Below are 16,930 nucleotides of genomic sequence, written 5' to 3' on the forward strand. Positions count from 1 at the left end.
GGCGGCAGCGGTGGATGAGGCAGAGCTTACTTCCTGAATTTTAACAGCCTTGTTCTAAGATGGAATGTGTCAATTCAGGAGAAATTTCTTTACAACAACTAAATGGTAAGATAGCTGTCTGAGTGTCTCAAATTCAATGTGAGCCACTCTGGAGTGTGAAGATCTTTTAGTAAATTTCCAACCTTCCCAACTGCTGCCTTCCTAGCTTTGTCCATACATGTGCATGCGTACATATGTGTGTGTATATGGCCCCAATGCAGAGCTCAGAAGTCCATGTCAGATGTCTTCCTCTATTGCTCTCCTCATTGTCTCTCTGCGACAGGTATCTCCTGAGCCTGGAACCCACTGATCAGCTGTTTCCATTTCCAGTCCTGGAACTGCACACACTGGTCTACTTAGCTTTTAAGGTAGCACTGGGGATATGAACTTAGGACCGCCTGCTTGCATAGCAAGCATTCTTAACCATTGAGGCATCTCCCTAGCCTCTCATATGTTAATCTGGATACCTTATCCCCAATTCTGTCATTCTGTCTCTGCCTCATCTCTTCAGAAGTGCTTGTGAGTGTGGCTGATGGTACCTCAAGGCAACATTTCTAGTGTTTGATAAAGAAACCATAAACTGTTTGATATTTATTTTTCTTCTGGGAGATGAAGCCAAGTTCTTCCTTTTGATGTGGCCGAGTTAGTGACACATTTCTAACAGCATTAGAGCCAGTAATGTTGCATTGGAAAGTGAGTCTGTGGAATCCCTCTCACATAAATGCATGCATGGACATGTACACACATGCACATGTGTACATGTGCACACACAGAGAGGCATACACACATGCAACATACACACATATGCATGCATGAGTGCACACATGTGCATATGGAGAGATGGAGCAAATCCAGGTTCCTTCTAAGGAAATCCAGCTACCATTTTGGTATTATCCCACCATATGAACAAGCATCAGAGTGAGGGCACACTTCTAAATTAACCTCTCCCCTCCTCTTTGTCTTTCTTCCACCTTCATATCTTCCTTCTTCTCTTTCTTCTCCATCTCCCTATCTCCTTCTCCTCTCTCCATTTCTCCTCCATTTCTTTCCCTGCTCCCTCTCCCTCTCCTTCTCTTCCTCATTCTCCCTCTCTTCTTCATCTCCCTTCCTCTCTGTCTTCTCCTTCATCTCCCTCTCTTATTTCTGCTTCTCCTCCATCTCTCCCTTCTGCTCTACACCTCATTCTTGTCTACAACCATTAAGCCACTGGGACAATGTCTCAGAATGTTGCTAGCTACATCTGTCCAGAGTCTTTGCACCGTGGTTTCCTCATCTTGTACCCTGGCTCTTGATGCAATGGACTCATTCTCAGGTTTCTTGAGGAAATATTATTTCCTCAAAAAATCTTTTTCTGACAGCCATCCAACTAACTCAGATTGCCTAATATTTATCATCAAGTTTCTTAGGGTAATGGATCCTGCCTCTCTCCCTCTATTCCTTCCTCCCCCATCTTTCTTCCCTCTCACCTCCCATCCCTCCCCCCAGTGTATAAAAGTCCTGAGTCTCTTCCTTGGTTCTAATAAATAAAATAACAAACATAAACAAACTGTTTTTGTTGTTTTCTGATGCTAAAACCACTTTACACTCTAGACCAGGAGTGATGGCTTGTCAATGTAAAGTATTGTGTCAAAGCTAAGGAGAAGAAACTCACATACTTAGCAAGAGGTTTTGCTATTGGTCTTGTTTTGTGTTTGTGGAAGTTTGGGGGAGGGTAGTGGTGTTGGTTGTTTGGGTTTTTGAGGCAGTCTCACTATGTAGACTGCAAGCATTCACCACCTCATGAGCTCAGTCAGTCCAGCTCTTTATGTCTGCAGTAGGGAAAGACTTCCCAATACCTAGTGGTTTGAATAAAAATGTTCCCCCCCCAGTCTGCTCCTGAGTTGGTGGCACTATTTGGGTAGGTTTAGGAGACCCAGCCTGGATAAAAGTATGCACTGGGGTAGGCTCTGAGGGGTCAGAGCCCTGTGCCATCCCCAGCTTGCTGTCTCAGCTTCCTGCTTCTGCCACCGTGTTTTCCCCCCCACCATCATGGGCAATAAAGCTGATAAGCCTTTCTTTCCGTACAATGCATGGGTCATGGTGTTTCTCACAGAGATAGAAAGGTCACAAACACACACTTTCACAATGAACAGAAATGTGAAAGTGTATAGTCATTCAAAAATATTTTTTGAAACCAGGCATGGTGGAGCATGTCTCGGGAGATAGAGGTAGGTGTCTACAAGATGCTAGACATCGACTTTGCCCCAGATAGATAAGGGTTCTGCATTTGTGGCGTGCAGAGGAGCAGCAAGCAGTGGTGAACTTTCATACACTAGGAAAGCACTCTCTCACCTGTTTAAAATCCCAGGCAACTCCTTTAATGGGAGAAGAAAGGTCTGAGGATCATGGATTAGCCCTGGGCTTGGAGACTTCAGGCTGTACTCAGAAATTAGCGCAGCCACTGAATTGAACTCTTGGAGGGCTTGGGGCCCATTAGGCATGACGATGGCAATCTTTAAAAAGATGGATTTTAATTTTATGCAGATGTGTGTTGCCTGCATGGCTGTCTGCACCATGTGCATGTCTAGTGACTGCAGAGGAAGAAGAAGGTGTGAGGTTCCCTGTGACTGGAGGTTCAGCTGGTTGTGAGCTACCATGTGGATGCTGGGAATTGAAGTCAGGTCCTCTACAAGAGCAGTTGGTACTCTCCAGCCTGAAGGTGTTAATTAAAACAAAGGTTTACCCTCATGGCCTAAGGGGATTTTCTTAAGAAGATACAGATCAGTAAGTATATTGGTATAATTAGGTACAGATCGATACTTGTAGAGGTAGAATCCTCTACATGATGGGGTTTCCCCCCAGATCCAGGGCTTTGAGATGGCCCACCCCAATCTCTCCCCTATGAACTGCTGGGGCATGTGATGGGGCAGGTCCTGTAGAGCTAAAGCTGCAGGACCTCCATGTCACAGGGTAACAGCAGGATGTCCGAGAGAAGTTCCAGAGAGGATCCAGTGTAGCAGAAGCCAGAGTGCTCACAGCAGACCAATGGCGTTCTGTGGTGAACACGGGCAGGTGAAGCTCTGTAGGTAAAGGTTGTTCTGAGTGACACACTGCAGCTTCCACGATGAGATGCTTTGATATTTTTTATTTTTATTATCTATTTATATGTTGTTTTTTTTGTTGTTGTTGTTTTCTTTTGGTGGGGGTGGTTGCAAGGCAGAGAGAGAGCTGATATGGAGGGACAGGGAGATGAGTGGGGTTGGGGTGTGTGATGTGAAATTCACAAAGAATCGATTTAAAAAGTTAAAAAAAAATACACTACTTACATAAAAAGAAAATAATAATGTTGGCCAGGAGAGGTAGCCTGAACACTCCCACTGACTTCCTCAGAGCAGGGCTTGTGTCACCAGCAAGCCAAGGAGAGCTGTGGGCTGTCCTTGCTCTCCAGATGCTCACAGAGAGATGTGGACATACCCTTAGATTTCCCCGGGGCTCATCAGCCCACACGCAAAATCCAGGAAGGTGAGTAAGGTAAAACCAAGAAGTTTCACGGGAAGAGGCAAGCTGAAGCTCCCTCACAGGAGGGGGACCCAGAAGTTCGATGGACCCCCAGATGCTAGCCTTTCAATCCTCCTGGACCTCCCTCAGGCTGTGTGGGATGCCACCCTCCCTGCATGCAGGTCTCAGGATTCGAGAGAACTCGTGGAGGGCACAGGGCTCTTCTGTGCAGCCGTGGAAGGCATCCATGCTGGGTAGGTCTTCACAGTGGTCAGTCTCTCCTGTCTTCACGGTCCACCTCCGTACACCCCTCCCCCCATCCATGGTTCCCCAGGCTGGTCCCTGGTGCGATTGCAGTAGAGTCTGTTGTGACTGGTCTGCATGGAACTTGGAACCTTTGTGTTCATCTATGCAGGGAAGGCATTCTCTTAATGCGTATACTCTGAATATACTTGCTATCTATTTCCAATTGGTCTGAGCTTTCAGTAGTGGGTGCAATGTCTAGCCCTGTCTTGATGAAGCTCCAGACTTGTGGTTCCCTGCAGTGTGTGTGTAATAGTTAATTTTCTCCTTGCTGTGACAGATTACCCCATATAGCAACTTAACAGTGGAAGGGTTTATTGAGGCTCACAGTTGGAGGCTCCTGTCCATCATGGTGAGGACCTGGCAGCAGGTGCTGGATGGAGGCTGCTGGTCACATCACATCTGCAATCAGAGAGCAAAGAGATGGATGCGGGTGCTCAACTCACACTTTTAGTTTAGGACCTCAGCCCGGCTCACTCCAGCCCAGGTCCCCAGCCCAGGAACTGTGCCATCTACACTCATGAAGGGTCTTGTTTCCTACACACACACAGACATACAGATACATATTAAAATGTTTTAAAAGGTTAGAATCTGCAGGGTGAGAGAGAGAGGCAGAGGGTGGAATGAGAGGAGTGTGAACTGTGGTTGGGATGTACTGTGTGTAGGAGATGAGAAAAATAGTCACAGAGGTGTTTCCAGCCGACAATGAGAGTCAATCTGATACTTTTCTTTTTACATTTAATTTTTAATTAAAATTTTTTTTCAAGACAGTTTCTTTATGTAGCCCTGGCTGTCCTGGAACTCACAGAGATTCACCCACCTCTGCCTCCCAACTGCTGGAATTAAAGAGATGTGCTACAACACCTGGGTCTCAGGTGCTTCTTTCTTCTAGCAGGTGACCCATATCAAAGTATCAATCCATGATCAGATATCCCTCCCCTAGAACACTTGTGCACACTGGCTTATATCTGTGTGGTTCCCCTTTGACCTGTGTTAAGTTTGTTTGTGTTGGGATGCCACTGTCTAAGAACCTCTATCAAGAAGCAAGCTGGGCTCAGTAGAGAACCCAGGAGAGGCCTTACACCATATAGAGACTGGGCCCATGCGTTACAGGGCCAACAGGAAGTGGGCATGGGTTAAGTCTGTCTGGTGTACAAGTAGTGTAGGCTAAGAAGAAATGAGAGACACAAAACCCAAGTGGGGCTCTAGAGTGTTTACCCCAAAGTAGTTTCCTTGGTGTTCTGGGTAGATCTTAACATCAACTTGACATAGGCCAGAGTCACTTGAGAAGAGACTCTATTGAGAAAACACCTCCATCAGATTGGCCTGTCATTTTCTTGAGTGATGATTGATGGGAAGCAATCCACTAAGCAGCATCCCTTCATGGCCTCTGCATCAGCTCCTGCATCCAGCTTCCAGCCCTGCTCGAGTTCCTGTCCTCACTTCCCTGGATAGAGGGCTGTAATCTATAAGCTGAAATAAACCATTTTCTCCCCAAGGTGCTTTTGATCATGGCATTTATCAAAGCAGTAGAAATCTAATACTTTTGGCCAAGTACTTATTAGGATTAGAGCAAGCAGATGTGAGTGCTTTGGGTTTTCCTTCCCTGAGATGGATAGGTGGCATTGGGTGCATCTATACCATTGTTGTAGGCGTGTGTGTGAGTGTGTGTGTGTGTGTGTGTGTGTGTGTGTGTGTGTGTGTGTGTGGTGAGAGAGAGAGAGAGAGAGAGAGAGAGAGAGAGAGAGAGAGAGAGAGAGAGAGAGAGAGAGAGAGGTGGTTGGGAATTTATAGCTAACTCTCTCACAGGGTTACCCTTGTAACCACGGTTACAAGGTTGTGGTTAGTAGATGCAGATGTTTAAAATTGATTGCATTGAGGAACTGGGAAGACACAGACAATAAGTCTCCCCATTTTGACTCAAACCAACTTCTAATCTGCGAAAGCTGGAAACTTAGAGGCCCCACTGTACATATAGTGAAAATTAGGCTTCCTCTCCACTACCAAGAGAAAATTCAGTAGTAAATGTGGTGGCTTTTAACTCAATTCTGTTTTAACTACATGTATTCAGTGTCAGATCCCATAGGTGGAGGGCTCTGTCCCTCAAGACTATCCTCAAATTTCCCATGCCACCCTAAGCTCCAGGTTAGATTTCATTGGAGAATGGCACATAGAACTCAGAAACACCAGTATTATTGCTCAGTTGTGGAAGATGTTACCAGATGAAGCAATGGCATGGGCCACTTTTCTCTCTGTGGTGACAAGATGCCTGACTAAAGCAACTCAAGGAAGTGTTGATGTTGGGTCATGGTGTGAGGGGACAGGGTTCATCATGGGGGAAACAATATGATAGAAGTGTGTGCCTCTCTGGTCATAAGAAGCACAGAGATAAATGCTCAGCTTGTTTTCTCTCTTATTTTTTATTTAGTCTGGAACTACAGCCCAGGTAAAGGTACCCTGAAAGAATAAGGAGATGGAGGTAGAAGAGATGGAGAAGGAGATGGGAGAGACTATAGAGGAGGAGATGATGGAGGAGATGGAGAAGAAGATGGAGGAGATGGAGGAGAAAGAGATGGAGAAAGAGATGGAGGAAGAGATGGAGGAGGAGATGGAGGAGGAGATGGATGAGGAAGAGATGGAGAAAGAGATGGAGGAGGAGATGGATGAGGAAGAGATGGAGAAAGAGATGGAGGAAGAGATGGAGGAGGAGATGGATGAGGAAGAGATGGAGAAAGAGATGGAGGAAGAGATACAGGACAAGATGAAAAAGGAAGAGAGTGAAATGATGGAGAAAGAGGAATAGATGGATGAGCAATAAGAAGAAAGATATGGAGAAGAAAGAGAACTAATCACTAGTAGATGTAATTAGTCCTCTTCCTCCCATGAAGGAGAGCAATTATCCAAGGCCTTATAGCCATGGGATCTCCATCCCCAGAAGTTATTGGAAGATCCCGAGGGCTGAGTGGATAGGGAGAGAACAGTGCCAGGAATGATTTGTTGACCATATACAGAAGAAATTGATGAAAGGGTTGGAAGGAGAGAGGAAGGGAGAAAAACTAAGTCTTGCTGAGAATTTGGAGGAAATTTGAAAGTCTGGAGCTCTGAGGTGGTTTTAGAGGGTGTAGTGGAGGACATGTGTGATTATTTGTGATGCGAGCATCTTGGGAAGACCTTGGGCTTCAAGGGTCAAGATAGGCAGAATTGGGAACAATTCTGAGTAGCAGGGACTTCTGTGGAAACTCCAGAGCCAACAAGGAGAGAGGAAAAAAACCAAAAATGAAAGTAATCACATAATCTGAGCCCGGGGATTGCACCTGGCACCCCAGCTCTTGGGAGCAGAGGAAGAAGCAGGAGTTGAAGGCTGCATTCAACCATACAGCTAGTCTCAGGCCAGCCTGGACTACACAACATCTTGTCTCAAAAGTTGGCCAACCAGCCAATTGACCAAATAAACAAAATCAAGGTAAACCGATCAGAAAAAAATTGAAAGCTGGAAGTTCACTTGTTGGTAGGGGTGATCCCATGCTGGCTTACAGGACAACATCTGTCTATCTATTATCTATGTATCTATGTATGTATCTATGCACCTGAGTATGTATGTATCTATCTCTCTCTATATGTGTATATATGCATCTATCTATGTATTATTGTGTCTATATATCTATGATCATCTATCATCTATTTGTCTTTTAATTTATTATCTAAGTACTTATGTATCTAAGATTTATATATTTATAGCTACGGATCTATGTGTCTATGTATCTATTTATGTATCTATGTTTGTCTGTCTATCATTCATCTATCCATCCATATATACTCTATTCTCTGTGTGTCTCTCATCTATCTCAAAGCCACACTAAACACCGAGAAATGAGTGTATGCATAGACACATATATCAATGGAATAGAATTGAGACTAGCCTCCTCTCATGCACCTAGCAACAGCTTACATCATTACCTGTCACCATTGCCTGCAAAAGCAGGAAAAAATTGAAAAATGAATTTTTATTAAACAGAAAGGCTTCTGCTTGTTGGAGGGAACCAGTGAACAGGGAGACTCTAGGAAGAGAGGAGACAGCTGGGATCAGAATGCCCAACATGTGTGGTTAGTGTCAGAAAATCACAAGCAACACATACAGCTCAGCAGCAAACCATAAAGCAGAGGACAACTACAAAAACCCAAACGGCAAAAACCTGCTTCAAAATGGGCAATGGAGCCTGGTTAGATATTTTTTCTTTATTTCATTTGTGCATTCATTTATTCACACATTTAATTTTTATTGCATATTCTTTTTGTATTTTTACCTTTTAATTTAGTTTAACAATTTTATTGGCCTATTGTCATCGCGTTTTGTTCAGTTTTTGTTCAGGTGAGTCCCTTGTCTGGCTCTGTTCCTGCCTCTTCTCTGCTTTCAGGACTCATATTGTGTGTTGTGTACACGCATGTGTTCTGGGCCGCACAGGTGAAGCACACTGCTTACTTTCTGAGTGGGGCTCATTTCACCTCACACGAGGGCTTCCGATCCTATTCATTTCCTTGCAAATGAAATAATTTCATTCTTTATTATGTATTGTGTTGGTTGTTTTTGTTTTAACTTGATACAAGCTGGTGTCACCTGGGAAGAGAGAACCTCAACTGTGAAGATTCCTCATCAGATTGGCCCACAGGCTGCCTGTGCTGCATTTTCTTGATGGATGATTGATGGGGGAGGGCCCAGCTCCTTGTGGGTGGGGACAGTCCTGAGCTGGTGGTCCTGGGTTCTACATGAAGCAGGCTGAGCAAGCCATGGGGAGCAAGCCAGTAAGCAGCATTTCTCCATGGCTTCTGCATTAAGGTTCCTGCCCTGATTTCCATAGTTGTAAGCTATAAAGTAAAATAAACCCTTTCCCCAATTTGCTTTTTCCAGCGTTTTATCACGGTAACAGAAACCTAATTAAAACATATACAATCCACTGTGTTTCACATCTTGTTTTTGCATATTTAGATTTTTGTGTATATTTATGTCTGTATAATGTATGTACTTTTTATCTTGTGAACATTGCACATTTATAACATTTTCTTAACAATAATGTAGTGTGTGTGGGCATATGTATGTTGTATGCACATGTTCGGTGTGTGCACATGTGTATGTGGTGTGTATGTATGTGTGTGTGGGGTGGGCTGTCCCTGTTTCTCTCTGCTTTCTGGAACTTGCTGGGTTTTTTTTTTTTTTTTTTGGCTGGCAGCTCCAGGGTCTGAGAGGGCCTCCTGTCTCTGGCTCCTCTTAGTCTTTTTATGGATGTGCTGTGGAACTCACCTCGGGCCCTGTGCTTGCAGAACAAGGGAACTTTCCTCCGGGCTGCCACGTTTTCCTTATTGCCCATGTTGTTAGGCACACTGCTGGCACTCCTGGTCGCTGTGAGTGGCGCAGCAGTGAGCACCACCTGCAGGTGTCAGCGGAACATTCTTTGGGTACATGGGCTCCGAGGAACATGATCCTCAGAGAGGCTGCCTTGCAGTTTCTGTAGAAGCAAAGTTCCTTTCTTGGTGAGGTTCAATCTGTTTCTTAAGCACTAGAAATGGGCAGTGAATCCAACTGCAGCAATGGCAGAAAGTGCTAACCAGAACCACAACAAACCTCATACCCGTGAGGGTGATTCTTAAAAAAGATTGAGAGGTCGGAGCAATGGTCCAGTGGTTAGAGCACTGGGCTGCACTTTCAGAGGACCGAATTAGATTCTGCACTTACCTGGTGCTCAAGGGACATGATACTCCCTTTTGGCTTCTATGGGCACAGCTTTCACATATAGAAATAAGTCTTCATACAAAGAAAATTTGGTCTAGATACACATTGCACAAAATGAAGCTGTCTTATTGAACTGTAAAGAAGAATGAAGTGAGGCCAGCCTGGGCTAAGTGAAACCCTGTTGGGGGGCAGGGTGGGCATTGAGCTGTCCAGAGTTCTATCCCTGCGTGCACAGGGGAAGGAGGGAACTAATTTCCCATTTGTTTTCTGACCTGCATGTATGCTATGACAATCACACACACACACACACACACACACACACACACATACACACACACAGACACACACACACACATACACACACACACACACATACACACACACAGACACACACACACATACACACACAGACACACACACATACACACACACAGACACACACACACACACACACACCAATATTAAATAAGTCACATTCTTTAAAACCTTTTAAAAAGTAATTAAATTATGTTTCTATTATGGGTAAAATGAAGTCATTTTATTAAAACAAGACAGACACAGACAGACTCAGACAAAGACATTCTTTTCTTGAATGTTAGGCATTTGGACAGAGAAATATATAAGAAGGAACAATTTGATGAGGCCAGGGAGCGTTTATCGTGGGGAGGCTAGAGGAAAGGGGCAGGGAGGGGGTGAGGGAAGGAGGAAAGAGTAATGTGGGGGTGAATGAGAGCCCCATGTAGGAACGTGTCATAATGAAACCCTCTATCTTTAGCTCTAGCAGATCAATTGAAGGGAAATACAGTCAGTGCTGAAAGATACTACTGCATATTGTTACTTAGACACAACTCGAGAAGGCTGATTTCTCTGGAGCCCTGTGGAACGTAGTCACAATGATAATATTAAATGTCGATGGCACTTCCACATAAAGAAACACTCAGGCAGGAGAAACTCAGCTGAGGAGCCAGGAGACCTCAACTTGTTGAATAGAAGTGAGTGTCTTAGTGTGTGCCCCAGATCCTAAGTTTCAAAAGCACATATATGTAACTATTCTGTTTTCTAAAGGAGACTCGGTCAAACAATTGAGACCTCAGAGAGATGATGTATTTACATGGCACTTGTCCGTTCTTCCTTTTCTTTCCCCCTTACATCCATTTCTTCCTTTCTGTGCCACCCCCACTGCTTTGTTTGTTTTTGAGATAAGAGCACACTAAGTAGCCAAGATTGGCCTCAAACTTGCAAACCTCCTGCCTCAGCTTTGTGGGAATGTTGGGATGACAGGTGTGTGCCTTGATGCCCAACTTTAGACTCACAGACTTTCAGAAACAGAACGGAACTGGCACCTACAATGCCAGCGTCCTGAGGAGAAATACACAGTTTTTCTGACAGGACACAAATTCACCTTAAAGAAGCACAGGCCTAAGACAGGCATGGTTCAGTCCATAAAGCATAGGAGAATCAAACCCAGGTCCTCTGGTACAGTGGCCATCACTCCCTCAACCCCCACAAGGTTTCACCATATGTGTAGCCCTGGTTGTCTTGGAACTCACTCTGTAGGCCAAGCTGGCTTTGAATTCAGATCTGCCTGCCTCTGCCTCCCAAATGCTGGGATTAAAGGCCTGCACTACCACAGCCCCTCTCAGTTGTCACTTAGTATCACAAATGGTGTTACTACACAGCTGGGTGTTGTTGAAGGGGAAGTTTCAAGGCTGCACCTGTTGACATCATCCTGTGTGGATGGTGGAGATTCCCCCCAGCAGCTTTATTACTACCCCGGTGCTCAAACCTTGAAGATCAAAGCCCTTTCCCATCACAGTATATTTCCACTGAGGTCATTTTTATTTTACACAAGAACACGCCCTTTTATGGTTTACACAGCAGAGAACAGAGTTTCCTTATAATCCACTCACCATTTCTGAATATTTGCTACAGCCTAAATGAACATGTTCCCAGAATGCACACATTGGAATTGGACAGACTGTTGGCCAGGGTTTAGAGCTCCGGCAGCCATGTAAACTTTGTGTCTGGTGGTGCCTGTCTATATGCAGACAGGGAGCTGGGGAGGTGGACACAGGAGGAACCCTGGCAGCTCACTGGCCTGCCAGTCTAGTCTAGACTGAAGAGTAAGTTTCTGGTTCCTGGAGAGATCCTGGCTCTAAACAACAACCAGATGTATCTTGCATGCAAACTGTAAGTGTTGTGTTCTGTTCTCTGGAGCAAAAGATGTTGCCCAGAGGAGGGATGTCTGCCAGGGTTAATGATGAACTTCCTTCTGTCCATTTAACCCTTTGACATTTGGACACACACACACACACACACACACACACACACACACACACTAGGCATGGAGTAGAGGGGGCAAAACTTTTGCACTGATAGGGTTCTGCCTTGTCTTGGCCTTATCTTCTTCCCTATTCCACCCTTCCCTCTTGACAGTTGGATGATATATTTTCTATCATGGGAGAACCTTGATAAATTCTAGTTTCACCGGCCTCCACAGTTAAGAGTTGGTTTAGACTGTCAGATAGGCCTCAGTTTTTAGACATTTTTCTGTGTTTTGCCTCCATGCCTTTCTGTGCACCATGGGTGCACTGTGCTCACAGAGGCCAGAATGGAGTGTGGGATGCCCTGGAACTGAAGATAGAGCTGGCTGTGAGCCATATAGGTGCTGAGACCAAACCCAGGTCTTCTGAAAGAGCAGCTGGTGCTCCAACTGCTGAGCTGTTTCTGCTGCCTCTGAACTCAGTCATTTGAAAGACACTGGAGGTGTTAAGGGGTGGGAGAGGTTGACTTTGAATTTAATACATTTTGTACTGTGAGATGCCCAAGGGCCTATAGGGACCAGGAGTGGGATGCTCAGGTTTGAGTCTAGGGTCTCTGTGGACCCTTTGGAAGTGGGGCCTCGCTGTGACCTATCACAGGGGAGCTTTGAAGATCAAGCCTGGAGTACTCACTTCCTACCCAGAGGCCCATGGCTTCTGCACAGGCCTCCACGGTATTGGGTGAGGAGTGTTAGTAAGAACAAAATTAAAATTAAAAAGGGACATCAAGCTGAGAGGGTTGGAATAGGTTTTCTCAGCTGACAAAATTAGCCAATGCAAACCTAATTAAGAGATAAAAGGTTTGTGTGGGGGCAGCTCTCTAGAGGGCTCACTGGTTCCAAGACAGGGCCAGAGACAGAGAGACAGAAGTGGGAGAGAAAGAGAGAGCATGAAGAGAGGGAGAGGAGGAGGGTGAGGGGAAGTGAAGAAAAGTGAGGGGGAGGGGAAGGGAAAGAAAGAAAAAGAGAGGGAGGGAGAGAAAGAAAGAGAGGGAGGGGGAGAGGAAGAAAAAGAAGGAAAGGGAGGGAGGAGAGGAAGGGAGAGGGAGAGAGAGAGATTGAGAGAGAGATTGAGAGAGAGAGAGAGAGAGAGAGAGAGAGGAGCACAGAGATTATATAGGGAAGAGCCTCTGGGGAGGGGGAGCCCAGACCCTAGGATGGAAAGTTCGGGGTGGGGTAGGGTGGGGATGCCAGTGTTACTCAGTAACAGAGGGCAACACACCATGAAACTGAGGGATGCTGGGAGAACCTGGAGGCCAGGTCCACTTTGATATGTTAAAAGGGATCTGAAACTCAACAGTGTAGGGAGGCGAAGGGGAAGATGGAAGGAAATATCAGCAAACGGATGTGTGTACTATGAATTTATAAATAAAACCTGAAAAGAAAAACAGTATTCACAAGCCATCTTAGAGTTGTGGTCAAGGCTATACCCCCTGAACTCCAAAGAAAGTCTCGTCAGCATTGCGGGAGGGCAGCAGAGGCAGGGTGAGGTTAGTGCAGAGGACATCTCCACGGGCCAGGGTCGTCAGGCGCTGTAATGCCACTGTGCAGTCCTGTCCAAAGCGCCGACGCAGTAAGGAGATGCTGTGGGCAGTGGGGGAGCAGATGCCCACAGCCAGGGTGGTCCTATGCTGCAGAGTACTGCCCGAGGAAGAGCAGTTGGCCAGTGTCACTTGGATATGAAGCCTGTAGATGCCATCTCGACTAATGAGCAGATGGCCATTCTTCAGCTCCAGTCCCTGTATGAAGGATCTTCCCAAGGCTGGGCCCGCTTCCCAGTATAGTGTGGTGTCCTTCCGCGGAGCTGAGGACAGTGAAATGGAGTAAGAACCGAAGTTAGACAGGGGAGAAGAAAAAAAAAGAAGAGGGGGTGGATAGGCATACAAGATGGGAGAGAGGCAGAGAGATGGATCAAGGTAGGTAGAGATGGAGAGAGAATGAGAGGCATACACACACACACACACACACACACACACACACACACTCGCACACAAACATTATAGAGATGCAACTATATGTGTCTGAGAAGACAGATGGACAGACAATCCAAGGAGAGCCACAGGACGTGGAACATGAAAAGCTTAAGAATGCTGCATCTTAGCCTATCATTCTGCAGATCTGATGCCCAGAACTGCCTCTGAGTCCAGCCCAAGTCCCTCTTGTTATCTCCAGCAATACCCAGGGTTCAGAGGACCTCAAGGGTTGGGGTCAGCACGGCGTTTCCTGGGTGAGGAAAAACTACTCCTGCTGGATACATGGCAGGCCATCTACCAGGATGAAGAAGGGACCTGCAAAGTCCTGTGTTACTATCCTTGTGGTGGCCCACTAGATTGTCATGCTGCTAGAATCACACGGAAGCCCATCTCTTAGCTCGGCTCTCACCGGTGATAGAAATGGTATTAACTGAGGCAAGGTGGCTCACCCTGAATATGGGCGGGGTCATGCCACAGGCGGGTCCCGGATTGAAAGCAAAGAAGGTGCTGAATGCTAGCCTCCATCTTGCTACTTCCTGACTGAGGATGTGAGCCTCCTGCCTCCTCTCTTCAGCTGCTTTTGTTTATTATTCTGTTTGTTACTTGTTCTAGCAATTAACAAAGTAGTAGGATTGTTGATTCAAAAACCTTGGTTCCGGATTAGAGCATCTAAAAGTCACTGCCTGGAAGGGAGCCTGAGAAATAACCGAGGCAGAGGAAGAAACCCGGCTTAATCAGTTATACAGTCTAGGGGTAGTCTCAAGTTCACAGTGCTTCTGCCCCCGCCTGCCAACGACTAAAGTAACTAGTGTGCCCAAACAGGAGGGATTTATTAAAGGTATGGTTACTTGGTTATTAATATCAAGAGCCAAGGTTCTTATCTAAGTACTAATAAATGTTACTACTAGAAGTTGATTTTTAAATGTTGAGACAACAAAATCTTGCTGTAGCTTGAGATGACCTGGAACTTGCAGTGCCCCTGCCTCAGCCCCGTGGTGTTAGAAAGACAGGTGTACATCAACATATCCCATAGGGTCTCACTTTAAAGGAGGCATCCAATCCCAGTGTGACCCAGCGAGACACAGTGTGACACAGGTACCACCTTTGTTTAATTCTGTCGATATTTCAGCATTTGTGTTTCCCTTGGGTTGTTTGTGGGAGTGTCATGGGACCCAGAATCTCTCATACATTTTGAACATCTTCTGCCACTGACACCCCAGCCTCTCCGAGTGGGATTGAAACATTCAGGCCCCCAGCCCCTCACTGCCATCTTCACTAAGATGCAGCCTGCTCTTAGAGATGAGCTGAGGAAACACAGGAGCAGCCAGATCCCCATAACTCGAGGGTAAATGAGGTGGGAAGTTGCTGGGATCATGCCCCCATTTTACTCTAGTGCCTCCCTACCTTCTTTTCTTCCTTCTCTCCTTCTTTCTCCCTTTCTCAATTTCTTTTGAGACAAGGCCTTGTATAGCCCAGGCAGGCCTTGAATCCTATGACTAGGAATCCCTGATATTTTTGCTTACACATTTTCCAGTGCTCGGACGGCGGGTGTGCACCACCGCTCTGGGTTTAAGTGGTGCTAGGGGCTTTGTTAGCTCGAGGCAGTGATAAACCTACTGAGTCACATCTCATAGTAAATCGAACTCTCAACGTAGCAAAGGGTGAGTATGAACTCCTGGACTCCTGACCCTTCTGTCTCTGTTACCCTAGTGCTGGGCTGACAATTGTGGAGTAGCAGCTTACCTCATGTGGTGCTGAGGATGAAATCCAGTGCTTCCTGAGTGCTGGGTTCAGGCTCAGCCAACTCAGGCCATATTCTTCACATTCCCCCCCCCGTCCCTCCTTCCCTCCCTCTCTCCTTCCCTTCTTCCTTTCTCCCTTACCCTCTCCCTTTTTCCTGCCTCCACCCTCCATCCCATACCACTGGATTCCCAGCCTTACGTGTGAGATTCAGCTGTAATTCAGCTATGGGCATCTGGAAGAAAAATAGAGAAAGCACATTAGAGCCTGGGGGCTTGAAAGGCTCTCTGGTCCTGTGTGCAGGCTGGCTATGGTCTATCTTGCATCGCCATTGGCCCAATTTGAGATTTTTTTTTCGCTGATATTTCTTTGCTGTAAAGTCTTACAGAGGCCCGCGCGAAGTTGCAGGCCTCATACAAAGTAACAAGATCGCCCAAACAATCTAACGGTTTGTTTTCCCTGGACCCCCGGGCTCAGGCCACCTTTCCCACTACTTCTCCAAAGACACAGGTGGGCGGTGCCTGGCCTTTCAGCCACAGGAGGCTCGGGATCCCTTCTGCCCCATCAGCACCAGTTAGGTAAGCCCCCAGCAACAAGTGCGTCTCGGGAATGATAGGGAAAGTCAAGGGACCTAATCGTCCGGCCGCTCAAGGCTGTATCTTTCCCAGTCCGGGATCCCCCCTCCCTGCCTCGTCCGCTCTGCCTGGCTTCCATAATCGGCTTCTCCTGTCTTCTCTCTGTCCCCTCCTTTCGATCTGCAAAATCATTCTGATTTTGCGCCCCCTGCCCCTGTTCGCGTCCTTTGCCTGTGCTTTAACGAATCCTCTAGGTTTACCCTCCCCAGCGCCTGTCTAGTCCTCTCGGCAGAAGGTTACCTGACTGTTCTCTCTCTCCTACTACTCTGCTCCTCTCACCTCAGGTGGCTGCTTCCTGAGGTGCCCGCCACAGTAGAACCAACAGCAAATCACAACTATCAGCAGCAGCAGCAGCAGCAGCCACAGCAGCAGGCGCTGGAACACGGTCGCGCTGCAGCGTACCCAGGGATAAGGACGACCTTCCTCCGGCATCCCTGCACGGATAACGGCGGCCCGGAAGGGAGCGGAAAGCTGTAGCCTCCTCAGCCGGCTTAGAAGCTTCTGCCTGCCTTGACCTGCCCTTAGAACCCCGGGGATGTCCGACGCAGGGGAAGAACGGCCTCTTCTCGGAGGGCAGGGAAATCCCCTCATGTTTGTGGCACCTTCTGCCATCCTGCAGACAGGCCTGCTTCAGCCTGTCCCTCAGGCACAGAATATTTTGTCTTCGGATTGGGCACTCAGCCCCTGAGGCTTCCGCCTGATGTTTATTCATTCATTC

General features: G+C 46.6%; 1 protein-coding gene across 1 annotated transcript; it reads right to left on the reverse strand.

Moving 5' to 3' along the window:
- Positions 1–4,210: 4,210 nt before the first annotated feature.
- On the reverse strand, positions 4,211–16,644 carry CD70 (CD70 molecule; the record flags this gene model as incomplete). Its single annotated transcript, XM_080917429.1, has 5 exons — positions 4,211–4,221; positions 9,116–9,242; positions 13,295–13,668; positions 15,779–15,812; positions 16,492–16,644. The coding sequence occupies 5 exons, from the start codon at positions 16,642–16,644 to the stop codon at positions 4,211–4,213; spliced, it is 699 nt and encodes a 232-aa protein (XP_080773555.1).
- Between the last annotated feature and the right edge of the window lie 286 nt (positions 16,645–16,930).

This window comes from Micromys minutus (assembly GCF_963924665.1).
Source record: "Micromys minutus genome assembly, chromosome: 5".
NCBI lineage: Eukaryota > Metazoa > Chordata > Mammalia > Rodentia > Muridae > Micromys > Micromys minutus.